Consider the following 22,334-nt stretch of genomic DNA (forward strand, 5'->3'; position numbering starts at 1 on the left):
TGAAATGTGTTCAGACTTGTTTTATGACCCATTGTAAGGTCAGATTTGATAAATGCTGCATACACATTTGCAAAGAATGTATTTTGCAGTTATTGAGTGTAGTCTTCTAAATATGTCATTTAAGGCAAGCTGATTATGTTTAAATCTTCTGTATCTTTACTCTTTTGTCTGTTTCTTTCATCATTGCTGAGTTAGGCATGTTAAAATCTCTAACTTTGTTTCTGGATCTGTCTCCTTCATTTCTATCAACCTTTGTTTCATAAATCCCCCAGGTTCGCCGGATTTAAGGCTTTGAAGTCAACGTGCTCCTAGGAGCGGGCGTGCTGAGGTCATTGGAAGAGGTCAGCAGCAAAGGCGGAGGCGGCACAGCAGCAAACGGGGATGCCATGGCGAGTTGGTCATTTTCCTCCCATCTCCCCCTCTCCTGGCCTCGGGGCGGCCTCTGCTACCCCAGGTTTGCGGGATTTAATTCTCCTTGTCTGCAAGGTCCTGGGATGGTGGTGAGGTGTGTTCAGGTGACAGGGATGTCGCTGGGAGCGGACTGCCTTTGGTGATCCTATCAGTTTGCTCCCATCTCCACAAGGGCATTGTCTGGGGGCGGCCTCTCCTGCCCTGGTTTCATAGTATGCATGTTTCTAGGTTAGGCTGTGCCCCTGAGGCGGGTGCAGTGCGGTCAGGTGCTGCAATGACGAGGCGTGGCTGATCCATAGAGCAGGTGTATTTGCTCCAACCTCCTCTTTGGCTGGTACTGGGGTCGGTCTCTGCTATCCTAGGTACACCAAGTGTACATCTGTGTGTTTTCTGGCTCCAGGGAGGCGGGCGCGGGTTGGTCAGGGGGCGGTGCGAGGGCGCGACGGGGGGCGGGGGACCCCTCTGCAGCACGTAGAATGCAAGACGGGCATCACCAGCACTCCTCCCTTCGGGCTGAGGTCGCCATGGCCGCGCTGATGCATGGGCTGCCGCCGCGACTTTCCCGTGGGCGCATCGCGGGAAAGGATGGGGTCAGGCGCGAGTGGACTGGGCGGCGGGAGAGGCGCTCATCCGCGCGCTAGAGGCCCGGTTAGTGACACCGGCCAGTGAGCCCCTTCGGACCGGACCCACTCGGCGGCGCGGACTGAGAAGGTCAGTTGGTGTCCGGTGTCATAATTTCTATCTAGAAAGGCGCGTGGCAGGCCGGGCCGCCGCGGGGAGGGCCGCGGCTGGAGGAGGGCGGCCCGGCGCGGGGCGCCCGTCGCGGAGGGGCGGACCTGAGGCAGGGCGGCCGCCGCCGCAATGGGCTGGAGCCGCGCTGCGGAAGGCGGGCGGTGGTGCATGGCCCCGACGGGAGGTGCGCGGCCCGCACCCGGAGCCCCGCGCGCCGCCTGAGCGCGGCGGCCGGACCGCCTCGGCGCTGCGCGTCCTTGGAGGTCTGGCCGCCGTCCCGTGGACAGGACCGCGTAGCCTCCTCTTGGGCTGGGACTTGCTTGAAGGTCTTCTTCCTGGAAGCGATGTCCCCCCAACAGGAGACGCTGGAGGTGGGGTGGGCAGCCGGGGCGCTCCTCTTCCCTGACAGGAGTGTCTCGGATCGCGGGCGGCCCCAGCACGAAGGTGAGGACGCCTAGCGGGACCCCGCCGCCGCCGCCGCCGCCGCCGCCGCCGCCGCCGCCGCCGCCGCCGCCGCCGCCGCCGCCGCGGCGGCCGCATGGCTGGCGCGCGCCTTCTGCGTCCGCCGCTGCCGTCGCAGGGTTTAACGTTCGAAGCTCGCGTTCGGAGCCGTTTGTTCCAGACCATTCCCGCCTTATCAGCCTTCACGCCTGCGGCGCCCCCAGCACCTCCTGGTCTCACTCGCTCCACAGAGGACCCCGCGGCAGCCCATCCGCCGCGGCCCTCGCCCCCGCCGGAGGCGGGGGCGAGGGCCGAGAGCTGGGCAATGCCTTTCCCCGTCCCCTCCTGGTGCCGGCTCTTGGCGCCCCGCCCGAAGTCCCCCGGACCCTCACCGCTTCTTGACCGGGTCAGCTCCGAGGTCGTCCAGGCCGGCGGCGTGTTCCCGGGCGCGGCTACCGCGCCGAGTAAGGTAGGCGGCCGCGCTGCGGCGCCCGCGGGGCCCAACCTCTCACCTGGACCCCGCGGCGCGGCCGCTCCGCGCGATTTGCGGGGGTCAGGGAGGGGGTGCGCGCCCCGCACTGCGCTCCGGGAAGGACTCCGCGTCTCCCAGGCGGTGAGCAGCCTCGTAGGTGTGCTGGGGATGCTAAGGGTCAGCGCCACGGAAGGGCCTGGGAACGGGCCGGGTGGGGCCGGTGGGCTGCAGCGGGGGGTCGTGAGGGCTGTGGTGGAGGGCCTTGGCCCTGCGCTTGGTCCCGGCCGGCGGGGCTCGGCGGGGCTGGGGAGGGCCGGGTGTCAGTGTGGGCGTGCGGACGGCGCGCTTGACCTCTGTCAAAGCTGGGAGGGACGCGGGCCACAACTTGTAGCGTACCATGCCGATAAACACAGCCGCCGTGCGGGGTGCCCATTCGGATCGGGTCGGGTTTCCTTGGAACCCTTCCCTCCGCAAGTGCACGTGGCCGCAAGCGGCTGGTCTCTGCCGCTTGGGTGTCTCTCCGATTGATTGATTTGAGTGTTTCTAGCTTTGCCTGCTCTCGCTCCTCCCCTCCCCCAAGACCTTCTGATATTTGGCCATTTTTGCTCTGTGTCCTGTTGGTGCCCTTCCAGCTTCTGTGGAACCAAATTGGGATTCGAGGGATAACCTAACTCTTAAGAAATGTCTTGAGGCATTGTATTTATATCGTTGGGGCCCTAAGGGACCGCGGAGGCTCCCTGATGTCAGAATCTTACAGCCTTTCATGACTCCTCCGACCAGGATCCGGGTGGGCTCCAGGTCAGTGGAAGAGCGGCGAGATCCATGCGTCCGTGCGCCGAGTTCAGAAGTGTATGAGCTCCCAAGGACCATGACCATGTCACCAAGCCATCTAGGTGTTGGTGAACTCGATGTATCGCTGTAGTGCCGGCTCAGCCTTTGATGTATTGAGGCTGAGGTTTGTCCTTGTTGCTTGTCCCCTTCAGAGATGCAGGGATGGGGGGAGAGGGACTCACTAGGTTAGAGCTGTATTTGGGAAGGTAATTGAATGTTCAGTAATTAGCATTTTTAGAGCATTTTTATTCCTGTAAACTTAAGAAATTGGGAAAAATGAAATTATTCGTGAACAGATCTCTTCCTTTTTTACTAACGGTAGTTAGGCATACTGGTGAAGGGAGAGCGCGTTAGAGGAGCTTGCTCATGTATCAAGTAGTACTTGTCCAATAAATGATGGGTTGCTTTATATCTTAAGCCATTGTCCTAAAATGCTGTCCTTCATTATAAAACATAATGGGTTGTCTCGTTACCAATCCAATCTATTTCTTTTCCTTTTTAAAAAAAGTAAATGGATGTTGCCAGTCTGGTCTTTTGACAGCATTTTACTGCCTATAGAACAGGAGCAAAGTTGAAGAACTGTTTCATTTTGCTTTTAACATTTTTTTCCAAAAATACATTCTCAAGTGTGAGTCCACTAGATGAGGTAGGCATACTCCACATTGGACTCCTCACACATCTAACAATTTTGTAACTAAGAAAACCGTCTAATCCCTATGTATATATGCACAAATGGTCCTCTGCACTAGGTCTCCATGGAAGCTCCTATCTTAAAAGCACCTTTACAGAAGAAAATTTGTCACCCTTTGATTTATCCATTCTCATGCTTAACAACCATCACTCTCAGAAAGTTTTCCTTATAGCAGAAGGTTTCAATTTGGGGATCCACGGATCCCTGAAGAATCCATGTTAGGGGTTTCTGAGGCCCTTGAAGTTAACGTGCATAATTTAGTTCACAGTTTGTGTGAACTTCTCTGAGAACCACTACAGAAGGTCAACCTGGATTCTCAGTCTACAGTTTGGCCACATTTCTTTTTGCCTTATTTTCTTTGAAAGATACTTTCTATCCTCTGTATTATAACTCTGCATTAATTTGTATATTATTACTGTTTCTAAATGAACAATTTCAGACCATTTTAACTTCTCTCATTTGAAATCATTTTGATGGTAGTCTTTTGAACCTTTTCCAAATTCTTTATAAACCTGAAAGTCAAGGAGCTCAGAATTAGAGATCATGTATTAATGAAGACCTAGTTTAGGAGCTTGGATCTGCTGACAGTGTCAGAGGGTTAGAGCAGCAGAAGTAAGACTACTGAGATAGGCCTGGGATTGTGGCCTGTGCTCAGGTAGCTAGGCAGACCCTCATGATCAGAACAGACAGAGGGCAGGGGACCCAGGGCAAGCTTAAAGGATCGGGCGCATTTCAAAGTTCAAAGCATGATAAATAGATCCTGAATAAAGGGAGTCAGGATAAGGAGCAGGAATCAAACCCAGACCTGAAGGTGGAACAGAATCCTGCAGAAAAATCTGCATATGAATGAACTGCCACCTGTTTTAGTAAAATCAAAACTGATCTTCCTAAGTTGAGACTCTTTATGTGGAGACAGGCTGCTGGACCTTGCAGTACAAATACTAGTCTCCCATATTTCCCTAGATCCTGCAGCCTCTGCACCCAGAGTGGCCACAGAGTATTAGATCCCTGAGAGGTACATTCCCTAGAGATGTGACTAATGGAAGTAGTGCAGTGGGGCTTATAGGCTTATAAGCTGTAACATATAAAACAGTCTATCAGAATCACTGGGCTTGAGAGGGATTACAGATTCTTCTGGGAATCTGATGAAAACTTCAGGCTTTCCCTTCAGAAGGGAGGCACCAAATATGTATCATGTGAAAAAAAAATTTATGCAATCTAACCTGCCCTGAAACGAATTCATGGTTAATAAATCCTGATTGAGTATGGTGTTCTGCATTTCTCACCCATTTGTTTCCTGCCCATTATTAATGTTTTATATAATTGTTTCAGTTGCTATCTGAGCTGTATGAAGAAGGTTTGGGCATTTAGTTTCTACACGTGAGCCAAAAGATGAAATGGGGAAAGAGTAACACTGAGGCCATGGCACTGGTGACAACAGTTACTTGTGTGAGATCCCCGGGGCACGGTAAATCTGGAGGCAATGAAATGGGCCAAGGAAGTCCAGTATCCCCTTCTCACTGGATGGTTCTTCCTCTCTTCCTTAGGATCTAGGTTTTATTTTACTAGCTAGGAAGCAGTTCCCTTATAAATTACATAAGGAGATACTGCTACTGAGCTAGTTGGTCTTGTGTGTGTGTGTGTTTTAAGAGCAGTATCCAGTCCCAGGCATGGCTGGCCTAGGCCCTCAGGTGGTGGGTGGGTGAGACCTCTGGCCAGGATAAGGAGAGAGGGTGGAGCAGGAAGAATGCTTCCATGACCCAGCCTGAACTTCACTCATGGCTGTTTGTGACTATATTGTAAGTTTTACACATCCAACTCCAGTGGCAGGCCCTCAGACTCTGTCTAGAGGTGTCAGATATGTAACATTGAAAATTTTGGGAGTAATTATCTGGATAATTCAAGTTGAATAAAACCCCATTTATCACAAATTTTAGGTCCTCTGAAGCACTGAGTATCTGAATTATCCAATTAATCCTGTACTTATATACCACTTAGAAAAGAAAGAAAAAGTTACTTTTTTAAAGTTACAGGTAAATATCTATTTGGAAGAATAAATTCCCAAATGTGTAAACATTTAAATTTAAAAGTCTTTGAAGTGTATACAGACCTAGTCTCCATCTTTTGCTTTAACTACATTCTTTCTCCCTTTCCTTGATCTCTTCAAATTCTGTTTTCCCTTGAAGCCCACTTTGGGGCCCACCCTGCCTGTGAAACAGAGCTAGCAGAATCACTCTGATAAGATTTCGGAGAGGAAATGAGACAGTCCGGTCCTGTCCTCAGCGTAGGGCCATGAGCAGTGAAGCCGCAGTTGACCCTAATGGTCGGGATGCTCTTTCCCAAATTCACTGGTCAACATTTAAGCTTCTTATTCTCTGACCATGAAAAAGACTTACTGCTTGTACCACTTTTTGACACTTAGCTGTCCTGGTTTAGATGTTATTATTTATGTCCGTGATAAGATTGCGAACTGGTATTGAAAACTGGCATTTACTTGCTTTATAGCCTTGTGGTCTTCACTGTGATTTTTTCCCCCTCAACAGAAAATGAAAACACTAGCAGAAAGGAGGAGGAGTGCCCCGTCCCTCGTCCTGGATAAAGCCCTGCAGAAACGGCCGAGGACCAAGTAAGTGCAGAGCTCTGTGCTACACATTTGGCATGTGCTGCATTGTTTTTTTAAATGTGTGAGGTTTGTTTTTAATCAAGACCAGAATTCTCTGTTAACCTACAGAAAATAGGACTTTTGTTCTGAGGTTATTTAATAAGGCCTATTCTTTATGTGAAACATAAACATAATGAAATACATAATTACTTTCATTTTCCTTTATTAACTATTAGGATTTTTTTTCTATTTTTTATAATTGAGGTATAGTCAGTTTACAATGTTGTGTCAGTTTCTGGTGTACAGCACAATGCTTCAGTCATCCATGAGTATACAAATATTTATACACTTTTGAAATTCTGTTAAATAGCTGTGAATTTTGTCTCAGGATAGAAAAGGAGGAATTGGAATGAATGGATAAGCGTAGACGTGTATATAACAAAGGGACATTGGGTCTAATAGGGTTGACAATGACCGAGAGAGGTGAAGTGCCAGGTTAGGGAAAAAGCCAACACGTGACTTACTGGGGTGGTTTTGAGTTAAGAGAACCAATATGACAATATTGCAACTATGACCCTCTGCCTTCCGGCCTCCCCATCACCTCTGCAATAATCGGTGCTCACATTGGAGCCGGTTCCCCAAATTCCTGCCTCACAAATAGTGAAATATGATGGGTTTTGTGTCAAAATAACCACAGGAAATAAAGTTTATGTTGAAATTGTGTATGTTTTAATCTTCAGCTTGTTTCCTATGAGTGTCTCTAGGTCAGTAAGATGAGTACTTAGTGCCAGAGAACAGGACTTTCACTTACAGGAATAATGCCTTTACTGTGTGCAGTATCGGGTGGTTAATACGTGTCCAAAAAAAAAAAAAAGCTATTTTGGGTGTTAAAGGTGCACAAAATATTTGCAAGTAGCATAATCTGGTAGGATTGGTGAAGACCTTAAAGGTCATCTAGTCTGGAGGTTTCCAGACCTTTCTAAGTCCGTACTCTGCAGTGAGACCCAGACACCTGCATATTTGTTTAAAAACCCTTCACAGTGAATTGTAATACACTCAGGGCAGAGAACCACTCCCACAAGCTACAGAAGAATCCTTTCTTTAAAGAATGCTCTCAAAAAAAACTCAAACAGAATTTTAAGAAAATATAGAATTATAATATTTATTTCTTGTAAAACAAACTGTGTGGATGTTGTAAAACAAAAAAGTAAAAGTCTACACTCTCTGTCCCCAGGGGTGACCACTATTAATCATTTGTATGTCCTTCTTACACCTTTGTTTATGCAAATGTGATTAGGATTTTTATAAGGTGTTATTTAGTAATTAAAGGCTTGTAGGTACCTGGTATTCAGTTATTATTTGTCGGATGAATTAGTGAATGAGCATGTGACTCCATTTCCAAATCAAAATAGGAATTTAGTAAGTTAGCACAGTAGTTTCTGACTTTTCTGCCCTCCTTTGAGTAGCCAGTACATAAGAGACTTTCCTTGTTTGTTGGTATTATTTGTGCAATTCTGGCTAGGGAAAAATGCAGATCCGTTTTAGCAAAATGATTCTGAGTTATTGTTAGGAAGTTATTTCATGCAGCAAAATACCACAGGAACGCATGTATGTGGTCTAGGAATGACACACATATTGGCATTCTTGTCGTACTTCACTGTGTACTTAGGAACAAACTCAAGTCACACAAACTTTTCTTTCAGAAAGTCACCTGTTTTGATATTTCAGCCCACCTTGTAAAAGTTACACCAAAATGTACCCGTTTGGTTTTACGTTACAGTCTGTTTGCACTTTGACGTTGGCATTCGCCTATCTCCACCCTCACCATCCAAATTAATTTACTGTGTGTGTGTTGTTTGCAAGACTTCATAATAAGTACTTTATATACATTACCTTTCACCTCTGCTTTCTGCTGCTGCGAGGAGAGAAAGGCAGTGCCAAGGAAGCACTGTGGTGCAGTAGAAAGGGCTTGGGCTTCGGCTGCATCCAAATGCTGGCTCTCCATCCTGATTTTCTGTGCCACTTTGGGTAAATTACCTAATCTCTGAGTCTCAATGTTTTCCTCTGTAAAATATGAATCTGATGCTTGTGTCATAGAATATGAAATGAGAAAATAAGTGAAAATGCTTAGAAGATTTACATAGTTATTATTAGTTGCCGCTTTCCTTCCCTTGGGTATATTTCATTTGTAAGGTTTAAATCTCTTGAATTCTCCAGCAAAGTCAAGTTTGTTAAGGAAAAGCCACTACTTTATCATCACAGTATCGTATGACTAGAAACAAATCGAGCCTGGCTCAGGATGTAGTGGAAGCTGAGTTGTGTCTTGAGGATGACTTGCCCTGGGTCACACAGTTGGTTATAGCATTAGAGACGGGAATGAAAACCCAGATCTCTGATTTTGATGGAATATTCTTTGCATTGGATAAAGACAAGGAGAATGATACAATGTCTAAGAGAATGGATTCTGGAGCCAAATGGCCAGGTTTTGAATCCCAGTACTGTCCCTTACCAGTTGTGTGATCTTGGGCACATTTTTAAACCGGAGGTAATAAACCTACTTCATAAGGTTGTAAGAAAGACTGAATGGCTCTTCTGTATGTAAAGCTTTTAACTTAGCTTCTAGCACGTAATCAGTGCTGGAATGAAGTGCCAGTCTGAAGGTTGTTAGTGGTAGTAGTCATAGTAGCAGCAGCACTGAAGCACACATTATCCTGGAATAGAGACACTTTCAGGACCATGGTAGATGCAAAATTTAAAAAGATGAAATATGCAGTCTGGAAGCCAGCTTTACTCTAACATTAAATTCATTTTAGCAAGGCAGTTATATTTCTAGGGTCATACCTGAAGTGTGATTAGTTCAGAATATTTGAAATTTATTCTCGGTAGACCCTAACAATTCTTAAGGTCTCCCTAGGCAGAAGTTGAAAGTGTGCCTGGAATAATTCTGGGAAATTAGGGCTTGAGACATGGAGGATTGACCTGGTTTGCTTGGCCACTTGAGATGAGCAGACACCAGGGCACTCATATGTGCCAGAGCTGTGAGTCAGGGCTATCAGATTGGCTGGTTTGGAGTAAGGATGCTTGGATGAGAGGACCACAGCAGAAGGCATTGGGGAAGGAGGAAAACAGCCGTTTGCTAACTGACTTCTTCCTCCTGGTCAGTTCACTCCTCTTGTGCGTGACTACACACACTGGCTAACGTTGTCCTACTCAGGCTGTCCCACATTGTGTTCTGCAAATTCTTCCTTATTCCATTTCCTGTTTCTCTGTCTAGCATCTAACATCTAATTAGTCTCAAGTGGATGATGACTTAACCATACTTTCAAATGCTAGAAGTACACTTATACTCTCAAATAGTCTACTGAGGATTGTGGTCAGACCTGCTTTCACAGCAGAGTGAAACACTGTTTCTACCTGCAATAGATTAAGTGTGAACCTGGCAGATACCACCCCTGAAATGAGCTGAATGACCTCACAAAGGCCCCTTTCATGATGAGTCTCTGGAGCCATTCTTTCTGGGTTTGAATCTGGCCCTGCTTCTTACCAGGCATGAGAATTTTGGCAAGTTTCATAACCTCACAGGGTATTAAAGATTTAGAATTATAATATATCTGGCACATAGTAAATATTATATAAGTTTTTTTTATTGTGTAAAGGTATTAAAAATATGTAAATTCCTGTGTGCCCTCTCACGTGATGTAATTTTCTTAGTGTTCCAGGTGTAGGTTTTCTTCAGCTTGAATATCTGCTTTTGGAATGAAGGAACTGTGTTTTCTGCTCTTTAAATGCACATGTTCAGTGCTAGGTGTAATACAGATATTCTGTAAATACTAGCTGAGCTGAGTGAGAGATTGCTTCCTTCCCCTGGCTAAGAAGGTCAGCTGTCTGTTGGAGCAGAAAGAGGGGTAAGAGTCCACTGCTACCTAAGAAAGTAACACAGCAAGTGTCAAAAGCCACATAAAGAAATGCCCATTCCAGAGTGACCAGCAGTTTAATGTTTGCTGATTTAATGCTCACATGTTTACCGTGTCTGTATTATGAGTCACTGCCACTGAGGCTCTGATGTGTAGATCCTGGTGCGATGGATTCTAAATCCTGCTCTGTCACTAATGGTCCTGGTAGAGTCACCTTGCCTTTCTTCAGCTAGGACTCTCCCTACCTGTCAATGGTGGGAGGAAGGGGAGAGTGAAGTTGACTAAATCTTTCGTGTCCTTTGTCCACCAGCCCCTAACTCTATGATTTTGTGTTTCTTTATCCTAACCATAACTCAGGTGCAAGAAGAATGGAAAATGGTTGAGTGGTTCTTGAAAAGACTTGTTTTTTAAGTGTGGGTTTTTTTCTTATTATGTGTAACATAGACAAAATTTTTGTCAATAAATTTTTAAGGAGTTTCTGTTCTGCTGTTCTGATGATTCCTTCCACTGCCCATCACCTTAGTTCTCCAGTGTGTGAGTCCTGATCTCTAAGATAGCCTTTCAAAAAGAACTTCTGCTTAATCCACAGTTGTCGTGTTAGTCAGGCCACAGTTCTTGTAGTTGGGCTTCTTTGCTCTCCAGTGGACCATGGACACACTTCCCAAATTCCCCACCTGTAATCTTTGAGATCCAATTTCCTCAAGCACTTTACTTTAGGACCATATTTAGGGTCAGAGGAGATTGATCTGCCTGGTTCTGAATTTTAAATACCCTTTAAATATGCATTAAGTTCAAATCTTACTCACTTCTGAGCTGTCACACCCAGCTAACGGCACTGATCATTGGGACATGCCAATACCCGAAATAAAAACGTCTGACTGCTAGGCTTTTCACAGTTTATTTAGCAGCTCTGTCTTGTAGTTCTTTTCTGCAGATCTGACATGTAGTTTCGCGGGGAAAGGAAATCTATGGAAAGGAAAGTTACTCTCTGAAGCGTTTCCAACACTGTAGGTCTACAGAAAAAGCCCCACTGGGATAGACCTCGATCTTGCAAAACCCTTTTATCACAGCTCTTAAAACTCTCCAAGGGTGCTTCTGTCACAGAACTGAGGATTGTGTATCCCCCTTACCCACTTGGAGTGTAAAGGTCAAGCATTTGCTCCTATGGGATCTTTGGTCTGTTTATTGTCATAATGTTGTTTTAGTAGCCAGTCTCCGCAGTGGCCCCAATGATTCTCAATGCTTGGAATTCACACTCCTGTCCAGTCCCCTCCAACAATGTATCAGAACTGATCCATGTAACCAATACCATGTGGCAAAAATGACAATGTGTCACTTCCAAGGTCAGGTTATAGAAGCCTGAGCCTCTGTCTCAATTGCCCTCATGCTCTCTCCAACTCACTTATCACTTGCTCTCGGGGAAGACATGTCCTGAGCAGCCCTATGAAGAGGACTGCTGTGGGAGGAACTGAAGCCTCCAACCAGCAGGCATGTGAAGGAGCTTGCAAGTGAATTTTCCAACAGCCAGATCTTCAGAGACCGTAGCCCTTGTTTTTTAAGTGTAGGGTATTTTTATTTTATTATTGCTTCACTGCAACCTCACAAGAGACCTGAACCAGCCCCACCCAGCTAAGCTGCTCCCTGGTTCCTGACCCTTAGAAACTGTATGAGATGATAAATGTGTGTTGTTTTAACTGCTGTGTTTTGGGGTAATTTGTTATGCAGCAATGGGTAACTAGTACAGGCATCTTCAAGTTATGAAACTAGCTTTCTAGAATGCTCTCCTATGTACCTTTTATGTATTCTTATAGCTAGAGGTAGAAAGATGGAAACATACTGTTCCCATTTATAAATGAAAATGCTCACTCCCCGGATAATGTCATTTGTTGGAAAAGGGGCCAGATAACATTCTTTCTTTCTTTAAACAGCCTTATTGAGATACAGTTTATGCCATCTTATTCACTCATTTAAAGTGTACAGTTCAGTGGTTGTTAGGATATTCGCAAAGTTGTGAAGCCATCACCACAACCTTAGAGCATTTTCATCCCTCCTAAAGGAAACCTCATAGCCATTAGCTGTCATTCCTCATTCTCTCCTGTGTCCCTTCTTCCCCTGTCTCTACCTCTAAGCAGCCATTGATTTCTTTTCTGCCTCTGTGGCTTTGCCTTTTCTGGACATCTCATATAAATGCAGTCCTGCACTATGTAGTCTCTTGTCACTGGCTTCTTTCAGTTTTCATAATGTTTCCAGGGTTCATCCATTGATATGAGTTCATCAAGCTTGTATCGATTACTTTTCATTGTCAGATACTATTTCATTATATGGGTAAATATAGCAGTTTTGTTTATTTGCTCCTCAGTGGATGGACATTTGGGTTATTTTCACCTTTTAGCCGTTATGAATAATGCTGCTGTGAGCATTCATGTACCAGCTTTTATGTGGACATAGATTTCATTTTTCTTGCATATATCTAGGAGTGGAATTGTTGGGTCATATGGGAATTCTGTTTGGCTTTCTGAGGAAGTGCCAAATTCTTCCCAAGGCACCTGCACCATTCTGCATTCCCATCAGCAATATATGAGGGTTCTAACTTCCCCACGTCCTTACCAACCCTTGTTATTTTCTACATTAGTGGGTGTAAAGAGGTATGTCTCGTGTGTGTCTATGTTTTTATTTGCCTTTCCCTTATGATGTTGAGCATCTATTCATGACACAATGTACTCGGTTCAGCTTGGTTCAGCTTGTGTATTCCTTTCCTCAGATCTGGATTCAGGTCTAATCTAGGCACTGCTATTAGGTTGGTTATCATTTCTAGGTCACTGAAAGTCATAAGGAGAATTTATCTTATTTAGAGACAAAATATGTCATAAATGCATGTAAATTTATTTCTAATTCAGATTCAGGACTATAGATGTGTTCATCACCCTAGCCTATGTTGGTATCTGTGTTTTCTGTCTTTCATGCTGAGAATACCACATTCAGTGACTCTGGGAATGTGTGAATTGAAATAATTACGTTATTTTACAATATACAGTTTCAGAATAACATCATCAACACTACTACCATCTATATGATTACTGAAAATAGCTTGATTTTTTTAAGCAACTATTTGTATCTTTATGGCATGTCCCATTAGTGATAAACAGGAATACTGTTTTTTTTAAAGTCACTTGGATTAGTTTTTCTCTTTGTGGTTATTTTGGCTAATTTGTTTTAATTTTACTTTTATACTTTTATAGTTTACAAGTTTTATAGTTTGTGCTTTATAATTTTATAGTTTTTACTTTTGTATAAAACTAAAAATTTCTATGGTTTCATAAAATTTTATAATTAAGTAAATATTTACATAGTACCAGTTGAATCTCTTAAAACAAGGTATATTCAAAGATGTTTAGTTTCTGTCTCCTCAACCTTGTTTTTTTCCCTCCTTTGTCATTGCCAACTTTCAAAACACTCAGTTTTTTATATAAGTAGATGTGAATTCTCTTTCTTAAATAATGATATATACTTTCCATCCCGTTTTTTTTTTTTAACATAACACTATCTCTACGGCCACTTCATACTAGTATATAGAGATACTTTTCTTCCCTTTCTACAGCTTACTGGTAATCCATAGCTCACATATGCAGTGGTTCTTTCATTCAGTCTGATGAAAGTATGATCACTTTTTTCCACTCTTCTGCTATAAGTGATACTCTAGTGATAAGCTTGAACTTATCAGAAGTGGAATTGCTGTCTATCATTTTGCTAGATATTGACACATTTTCCATTTTTAAAGGTTGTGCCATTTACATTCTCACCACTGATGTAGAAAGAGGTCCTGTCTCTGCCACAGCCTCACTTGCAGATTATGTTGATATGATGTATCCAGGGTGGTTTTCATTTAAATTTCTATTAGTATGAAGTAAAATATATTTTAAATTATATTTATGTAAACAAATGTAAAGTAAATTTTAAAATATTTACTCTGCTATGAAAACATAATCAGAAATGCAGGGCAAAAAAACAAACTCATCAGAGCAATGTAGAAATATAAACTGTTCTTTACATAAAAATAAATGCTGAATTATTATTTCTGCTGTCATTTTTTACGTATAATTTGGAGTGTTAATTATGAGAAGGTCACTGGATTTTTCTTAAACTGAGAACTTATATCCAGATAATATTTCCGTATCAGTACTACAGTAAGAAGTAAAATTTTACTAAACTTGTAAGTTGACTCACTGGATTTAAAGGACTTTTTTTCAACTAACTTCTGGATGTGAATTCCTTGTCCTCCTGCTGTTCTTTTCTCCCCCGGTGTGTCTCTCCCCCATGTTCTGGATAAACATGTAAGTTCTTAGTTACACAAAAATGAGCTTATGGTTATGTTTGTGCACCTGGATAACAAAGTGGACTAATTCCTCTTGGACTTAGTAATTGTCTGCTTTTTATGAAAAAAGAAAATAAGATGAAAACAGGAAAAACAGACAAAGGAATCAGTATCAACTTTTTATTTTTTAACCTCCCACAAGCATTGAATAAGTAGGATAACTTGTCAGTGGAACTACTGGTCTAACAATGGTCTCTGACACGTTTGTTTTGGAACTGTACAAGCTTCTGAACTGAGTACCAGCAATCTGTAGTGTAGAAATTTTGGACTCAGTTTTCATTGGGCTGAAATTTTTTTTTAATCTAATGACAGTCAGAGATAGCTCTAATCTGGTGGAGGCAACATTAAACTGTTTTCTTACCTTTTAATTAGGAAAAAATTTTAACATGAAATTTACAGAACAGCGCTCATATACTCAGTACCTGTATTTTCTGTATAATTGTTGACATTTGCCCTATTCATTTCCTCTGTATTTATCTGGGTATCTCCATATCTATACTTTCTCCTGAGCCATTTGAAATTAAATTATACACGTAGTACTTTCACCAAAATACTTTAGCATAGTCCTCAATCTAGCCTCAATTTTTCTCTCATATCCGACCTTTAAGGTAAGAGAGTGGGTGAAAAATGGGCCAACATAATCAAACACTGGACATTCGTAAAGAGAGTAGCAGGCGTGCTGCTGGTTTTCCAAGGCACTGAAAATAAGTGCCTTGAAATGTGGGTGACCACTTTTAGTTCTGAGGGGGAAAGACCAGGGTATTGTCCTTGGAGACTGTGTTCCTGAGAGTATCTGCTCTCCGTTGGTGGAGGACGTGGAGGGGAGCTACTGTGGATGGGTGTGGGTAGCTGGCCCTCTACTCCCAGGATCTAGTAAAAAAAAAAAAAAGGCTGACTTGCCAGCACTCTCCGCTTGCCCCCAAGTTAAGCCTTGGGACTCCACCCCTTTTAAAAACTGATGGAAGAACAATTCATCACTCTGTCTCTTCATCTATTCCCATGCCCTGTCATTATTTATTCACTTTTCTTTCTCACAGTTCTTTCTATAAGCCAGTGACAGCCGTCTCTTCTAACACACACCTCAGATACCTAGAAGATGTACCAGTCTATGCAAACAAAATCTTCTGAGGTCAGTGGTCCAGAGTGTGGTCCTGAGAATCACCTGGGAAAATGTTAGAAATACTGATTATAGCACCCTACCCCATGCTGAATCAAAGCCTGCAGGACTAGGGCCCAGCATTCTGTGTATGTTTTAATCAGCCCTACACATGACTCAGATATAGGTCAAATCTGAGGCCATTCGCTGGGTGAAGTCTCATTCTCAGAAGTGATTAAGCCATAGTCAGGTAGCATAGTATAGGCCAAGGAGTGAGAGTCAGGTAATAAGGCTAATCCTTTGCAACACCAGAGGGCAATTTCCAGGCCTCTTCAGGATTTCTGAATGTCTGCAGATGGCTGATGCAGGCTCTGGTAGCACAAGACAAAAGCGAACGATGAATAGCAGCAGCCCGAGTCCAGGATGTTATAGATGTGGGCCAACCCCGAGTCCTCTGTGCACTGGCGTCACTGGTGTCACTAGTGAACGGTGTACCGTTTTTCACTCTATTTGCATTTTGTAAACCCGAGTTTAACTTTGCCCTGTAAATAAGAGTGTTTTTTCAGCACACTTTTTTTTTTTAAAAAAAATCTGCTTTCCCTCCCACGTAGGCACAGTGAATGAGATAAAACGAGTCGTCTTCCTCCTTGCCAGGCATAAATTGTTACTGTTTGCCGTAGGGGGGACTCTCTCCTTGAGCTACTTTTAAATCTGTGTTGTAGTCTTTGTGCCAAGGAGGAGATGGGAACTGTGATATCTTAAGGAAGAAGAGGATTATACAAAGGCTACAGGAAGGCATTTTTTTTTCCTAAGGCAAGTGACCCTTTAGGCTTCTTAAGGTTTCTAGGAAAGTCCCGAATGGGTTTCTCCTTCGCCTGTAGGGCACAGGCCAGTATCCACAGCTTCTGGACCATTTACCCATGTGGGAAAGGCAGAAAAACCTCTTGGTCTCAGGATTCTGCACCAATGCAAACCAGAGGTCTGCTGCCATTGAAGGTGAAGCTAGAAACTTTTTTTGTGTGTGTGTGCCACAGAGCTATCACAAATTCAAGGCAGAATTAGACTGCCATGGGGATTGAGGAAGGGCAGGACTATGAGAAGACCCTACCTTAGAGGCCCAGGTGTGTAGACTCTGCCTAAAATTGAGACAGGTCAGGAGGACTGAGAACCCCACTTGTTCCCACAAAAAGCCTAATGCTGAGTAGCATGCAGTAGGAACCTCCTGCTAGGACAAGAGCAAGAACCACCCTTCCATGAAGCGCAGGTGTTCAGGGGCTGGCAAAAGATGAAAGTGGAGCAGGAACACTGAGAAGAACTCTGTAGCGTTCCAGGCCTCACACTAAGCACAGGCGGTAGTGGTCCATCATGGGGAGAATCCAAAGCCTGTGGCTCACTGATGTTAAAGACAGCAACAACAAAACCCAAACCCAGCTCAGCGACTGACTAAAGCGACTCAGCCTCCCGTGCTAATGATAATGACCTGACAGAAGAGGCGTGCCCATTTCCATGAGTAAATAGCAGCCTCTATTGTTCTTCTATCACAATGTCTAGTATTCAGTCAAAAGTTTTGTGACACAATAAATGGCTAGAAAAAGACCTATGGTTGAAACCTAAAGCAGCCAGCCAGACTTAGAGATGATCTGGATGTTGGAACTATCACACGGGGATGTTAAAACAACTATGATTGTTATGTTAAGGCTCTAGTGGAAAAGGTGGGCAGCAACCATGAACAGATGGGGAATTTTAGCAGGGAGATGGAAACTCAAAAAGAGCCAAATGGAAACGTGGGAGATAAACATGTGCTATCAAAGGTGAGGAATTCTTCAGTAGTTTTATCTGCAGACTTGATGTAGCTGAAGAAAGAATCAGTAAACCTGAAGATGGGTTAATAAGAAGTTTTCCAACACTGAACACAAATTAAAAACATGTGACATATCCAGGAGCTGTGGAATAATGTCAGACGGCCTGCCATACATGTAAGTGGTCCCAGAAGAACAGAGAGGAAAATGGGGCAGAAAAAAATATTTGAAGATACAAATGGCCAAGAATTTTACAAAATTAAGGAAGAAGCTCAGAAGCTCTCAAGCTGAATAAATAAACCAAATTTTGTGTATTGGTAATGGAGGGAGGACATCCTGGCAGGGAGGGATGGCTGGAACCCTAAGCTCATTGTCTTGTCCCTTTACGTCCATGTACCACTGAGGATCTTGCTCTGCTTATCACTGCTGTCATCACACTGATAATTTAAGACTTTAACCCTAGTGTACATATAGCGCCAGTGTCCCAGCAAGGGCAGACTGTGTGGGATTACCTAAGCGAGACACAGGAGTGCATTTCTCCATGTGTGTTCAGTGTGAACGGGCAGCATTGCTGCTGTCAGATGTTCAGTTGAGGGGACGGAGGGTTCTCCACCAGCTTTCACTGTATGTATAGCAGAGTAAAGGCTGTGGGAAATAGGGAAGTAAAGAAACCTCTTCAATCTCATGTTCCCCTCAGGTTCCTATTCCCTGATCTTCACAAAAGATAAACTCTAGAAGGAACAGGCATTTTGTTTGTCTCATTCACCTCTTAGAACAGTGCCTGGCAATTGTTAATTTATTCAGTAAGTATTTAAATGCCAACTATTTGTCAGGCACTTTTCTAGGCATTTGGGTATACTGTTATGTGGTCCTTGCTTTCATGGAGTTTACATTCCAGTGGGGGGATGTGGATAGGAAAATACAAAACAAATGAGAGTATTAAAAAGTAGCACCTTGTATGAGAGAACAAAACAGGGCCATAGGAGAGAGAGTGGCTAGTCTAGGTAGGATGGCAAGGCAGGTGCCCCTGAGCTGGACGCCTTTCTCGTGGTCCTCTGAGTGCCAGCCCCAAGGAGCTCCACATTCTTATGTGACACCAAGTCCAAGAGTGAGAAGCCAGAGTCGGGCACTCTTACCCACTTCAGAGACCTGCCTCTTCCCGTGTCACTAGCCCTGACAGTATCTGCCAGCTTCAGAGCAGACCCACGACTGCCTGTGAGGAGCTTTATAAGATGATAGCAAGATAGACGTCATCATCGTAATTCATTCAGCAAACCTTCACTGACTTTCCGGTGGCCAGACGCGACAAGGAGCACAGCAGTGAATACGACGGACAAAGCCCCTTGCCCTCGTGGGGGGCGGGGACCCTGATTTTGTCCTGCTGATATTTTGGCCATATGAAGCTCTGGCTCTAAAGAGAAGATGACTTGCTTCCCACCTCCCCATTTGTTTCCTTCTCTTTCCAAAGTCTGTCTGCTTAGCTCCCTGGTTTGGAAAAGGAGACTGGGGTACAGACAGTGGAAAGGTGGTTAATGTGGCTGTATTTCTGTGGATTACTCGTACTCCCCATAGGTCTCTAGAGTGAGGTCGCTGGAGAAGCTTTTTCTGAAGAATGAGAAACATGAAACTTGCATTGCAATTTGTATTCTGCTTAGCCTTCTCCAAACCCCTGCGTTCAGAAACCTCTGGAATTTATTTCCAATGTAATTTTATTGGGAATGATAGAAACAGTAGAGCATTTTCCCACTAACCTCCCTTTCCAGGGAGGCCTCTAAGATGGAGGATATTGCTTTAGCCCTTTGCTGAATGGTCAGAGAGCACCGTTAGCAGCACACTAATGTCTTCACAGTCTGGGAATAAATCAGGCCACATGTGTGTTTGTTCAGCTCCCAACACAGATGCAGTGCGTGCTTTCTGCTCTGTTAAGGCAATGATGTCATTCTAGCTGTGTGAAAAATGACTTTAAAAGGTGGTTGGGTTTTAGTGGTGCTGTCAATTTTTACTTTGGCCTTTAATATGTACATTTCACACTTGAACATGCACTGGCAGTGATTTTTATGTATTCCATTTATTGCTAACAATTTTAAGGACTTTCAATAAAATAGAAATTAATACACTTGTTAATTAGCATTTGTTTATGATAATTGTGATTAATCTCTTGATGATTTGAACATGAGAAAAAAATTTTGAGAATGATGAAAGGATTTTTTAATATGATGATTTTAATATGATGGTTCCTCGTGATGAATGTCCAGTTGGTGAGAACTTCATGTTTCTCATTTTTTATTTTTTTTTAGTTTGGTTCTGATTTCAGTTCAGCACACATTTGTTGAATATATGCTAGGCTTTGTGTTTTATAAGGAGCAAAATTTAAAGATCTGCCCTTGTATGGGAGGCTAGAATTCCAAAATCACACTGGGCAACTTAGCACATGCTTTTGGAAATGTGCACACAGCCTAAGTCTTTGAGAGGGGTGAGTCTGAGCTAGAGTCTGTTAACTTAAGCAAGAGAAACAGTTTTTTTGAGTTTTTTTTCCCCCTAATATCTTTTAGCTTTTTCTCAGTTTTGGAATGTTTTGATCACTTGAAGCCACTATGAATGAAATTGTGTGAAGTCAGATACTCATCTTTCTGGAATTCTCCCATCCTCTTTTATTTTTATTTAGCAGCATTGATGGAAAGGAATTCCAGAAATAGAGTGACGTGGATGTATAAGTGGGACTACAATCATGAAGTAGACGGGGAGCTGGAGCAAATAAGCAAATGCATCTGCCTCCTCCAGAGAGTTACTTCTTTACACTGTGTTCTACTGGGTTACCATGATAATCATGTCAAACGAGAGAACTGCTCTTTCTCACTCCTCTCCTAGTCCAGCCAAAGAGTATTAATACCAACATTAGATTCAGAGCAAAGTGGCTTTGAGGTTTGGTTTTGGTTTCTGAATGATCCAGGTAAATTGAGTGATTTCCCTAGTTTACTTTTGTAGGTGGAGAAGACACTGTTTTGTTTAGTTATTAATCCTGCAAACATTTTAGTCCTCTGTGCCAGGCACAGTTCTAGAAACAGAGGATCAGAAATAAGACATGGACTCTAACTTACTGCACAGTGTAAAGTGCTCACTGGGAGCTCCATTCAGTTGGGGAAGCAAGGCTCACAGATACAAGACACATAAAGAACATGAAAGAGAATATGCAATTAAGTGCTACATAGCACATTTGCAGTACATTCAGTCCACAAGTAACACCTGTTATGAGTCAGATAAAGCTACTCTATCAAAATACAGACTTTAAAGAAATATATTTATATAGTTTCTGTTTAGAGAAGAGAAAGATTGCTAAGCAATGTAGGTAATTGAGACATACAGTGAAAATATTCCTGTTCTCCGAGTCTTTGTAGCAACAGTGTTTGTATTGTGACCAATTTCAACCAGAAAAATGGGAAAATAGCCAAAGATCATTTACTGTGAGGAAAAACTAGGTGAAAAGGACTGCCAAAGCTGCTGCTTCTGCCCCAAATTGAACGCATAATCCAAAGCCTGCTTGCTTTCAGTCACCAGAAAACCATTGCTCTAGGTCTGACTTTGCAATAAGCAGTCTGGTGACTTTCACAAATCACTTGATCTTTTTGTGCTAAAGTTTTTCTTTTGTCCAAAACCTAACTCTCTTGAGAGACTCAGATCCAATGCTGACTCCTCTGTGAAGCTTTTTCTGATCTCCTGTCTTCCTCCATGCCCCCCCGCTTCATCCCCTTTCACCACCTAATTGTCTCAAAGGATGCTTTCTGACTCCTAAATTCCCTTCATCTTTGAGTTGTACCTCTTTTCTATGGTACTTACCACTTTGACCTTATATCGTATCATTTTTTACATCAAGTTACACTATTTTCTATACGTCTAGATGCCAATCAATGGTCCTGGTCAATTTAAAGGATTTTTTGTGTGTGTTTGGTTTTGCATCTTGCTTTGGTGACAGATGCCGAAGTTTTACAGGGTAAAAAGAGTGATTTAAAATGCCAGGCCTTTTAAGTACTATGTCGTATCATATTTCACTCATACTTGCACAAGTGATGACAGCCCCAGGTGAGAAGGATTCATAATTGGAGTTTTTTATACAGTAGTAAATATAAAAATTGCTTCTCTTAGCAACTTAAAAATCTTTTAGCTCAACATTTGTTGACAGTATACATTGTATATATTCCATAGAAAGCTTTTATTTTAAGGATTAGACTCACTTTTGTTTGAAATTGGAAAGTGTACTAGATTTTAATGATTTCAGGAATTAATGTCAAGATTAGAATTCCCAACATAGGCTCACTTGAAGCACTTGAAATAATATTAAGTTAGCCCTGTCTGAAATTACAGCATCTTTTTAGTATGTTATTTCTGTTTTACCTACAATAAGTGAGTTTTAGTACAGTAAAATAAACAACTTTTTGGTTCTGTTTACTGACAGCCAACTCATTCTGCTTTACTAGTTTTCCCTTCTTCCTCAGCTTGTAAGTGTCGGGGCACCCAGGGCTCAGTACTTGACCCTGTTCTCCATCTATGCTAACTTGCTCCATGACCCAATCTCTGCCGTAGCTTTATCTCCCTTTTTCTAATTGTTATTTCAAATTTACATGCCTAGGACCAAATTCCTTATCCCCATCCCTACCCAAGTTCCCCCCCAAATCAATCTGTCATCAAATCCTATTAAGTTCTACCTTGAAATGTATCTAGAATAGAACTCTTTCTTACCACCTCCACAGCTACCAAACCACCATCATTTCTATACTGAGTTACTGCATTTCAAAAAGCCTCTAATGAGCTTTTACTAAGGAACTTTAACTCATTCTTTCATAATGAAGTAGAGCTGTCCTTTCTGAAGAGATGTCATTTGCACCAGAGTATGTGAAGTTCTAAAACTTGGGTTTTTCTCAACTTGGGTTACATCATTGATATAATTTGCATGTATTTTTTTAAGTTCTCAGAGACAA

General features: G+C 43.1%; 2 protein-coding genes and 1 pseudogene across 3 annotated transcripts in view; 2 read left to right on the forward strand and 1 right to left on the reverse strand.

Moving 5' to 3' along the window:
- The window catches only part of LOC107035189 (superkiller complex protein 3-like), a 34,963-nt gene extending 32,977 nt beyond the window's left edge, over positions 1-1,986 (forward strand). Inside the window, 3 exon segments of the mRNA XM_072948884.1 lie at positions 289-389; positions 1,158-1,587; positions 1,724-1,986. Coding sequence (XP_072804985.1) covers positions 289-389; positions 1,158-1,587; positions 1,724-1,986 — 794 coding nt within the window.
- LOC140688953 (rho GTPase-activating protein 20-like) overlaps positions 1,920-22,334 on the forward strand; it is a 70,881-nt gene continuing 50,466 nt past the window's right edge. For both annotated transcript variants that reach the window (XM_072948910.1, XM_072948911.1), the window contains exons 1-2: positions 1,920-2,053; positions 6,122-6,204. In XM_072948910.1, coding sequence (XP_072805011.1) covers positions 6,125-6,204 — 80 coding nt within the window. In that variant the 5' untranslated portion in view covers positions 1,920-2,053; positions 6,122-6,124. The remainder of the gene's footprint in view (positions 2,054-6,121; positions 6,205-22,334) is intronic.
- Positions 11,003-11,141, reverse strand: LOC140689067 (small nucleolar RNA SNORA18; annotated as a pseudogene).

This window comes from Vicugna pacos, chromosome 24 (assembly GCF_048564905.1).
Source record: "Vicugna pacos chromosome 24, VicPac4, whole genome shotgun sequence".
Classification (NCBI taxonomy): domain Eukaryota; kingdom Metazoa; phylum Chordata; class Mammalia; order Artiodactyla; family Camelidae; genus Vicugna; species Vicugna pacos.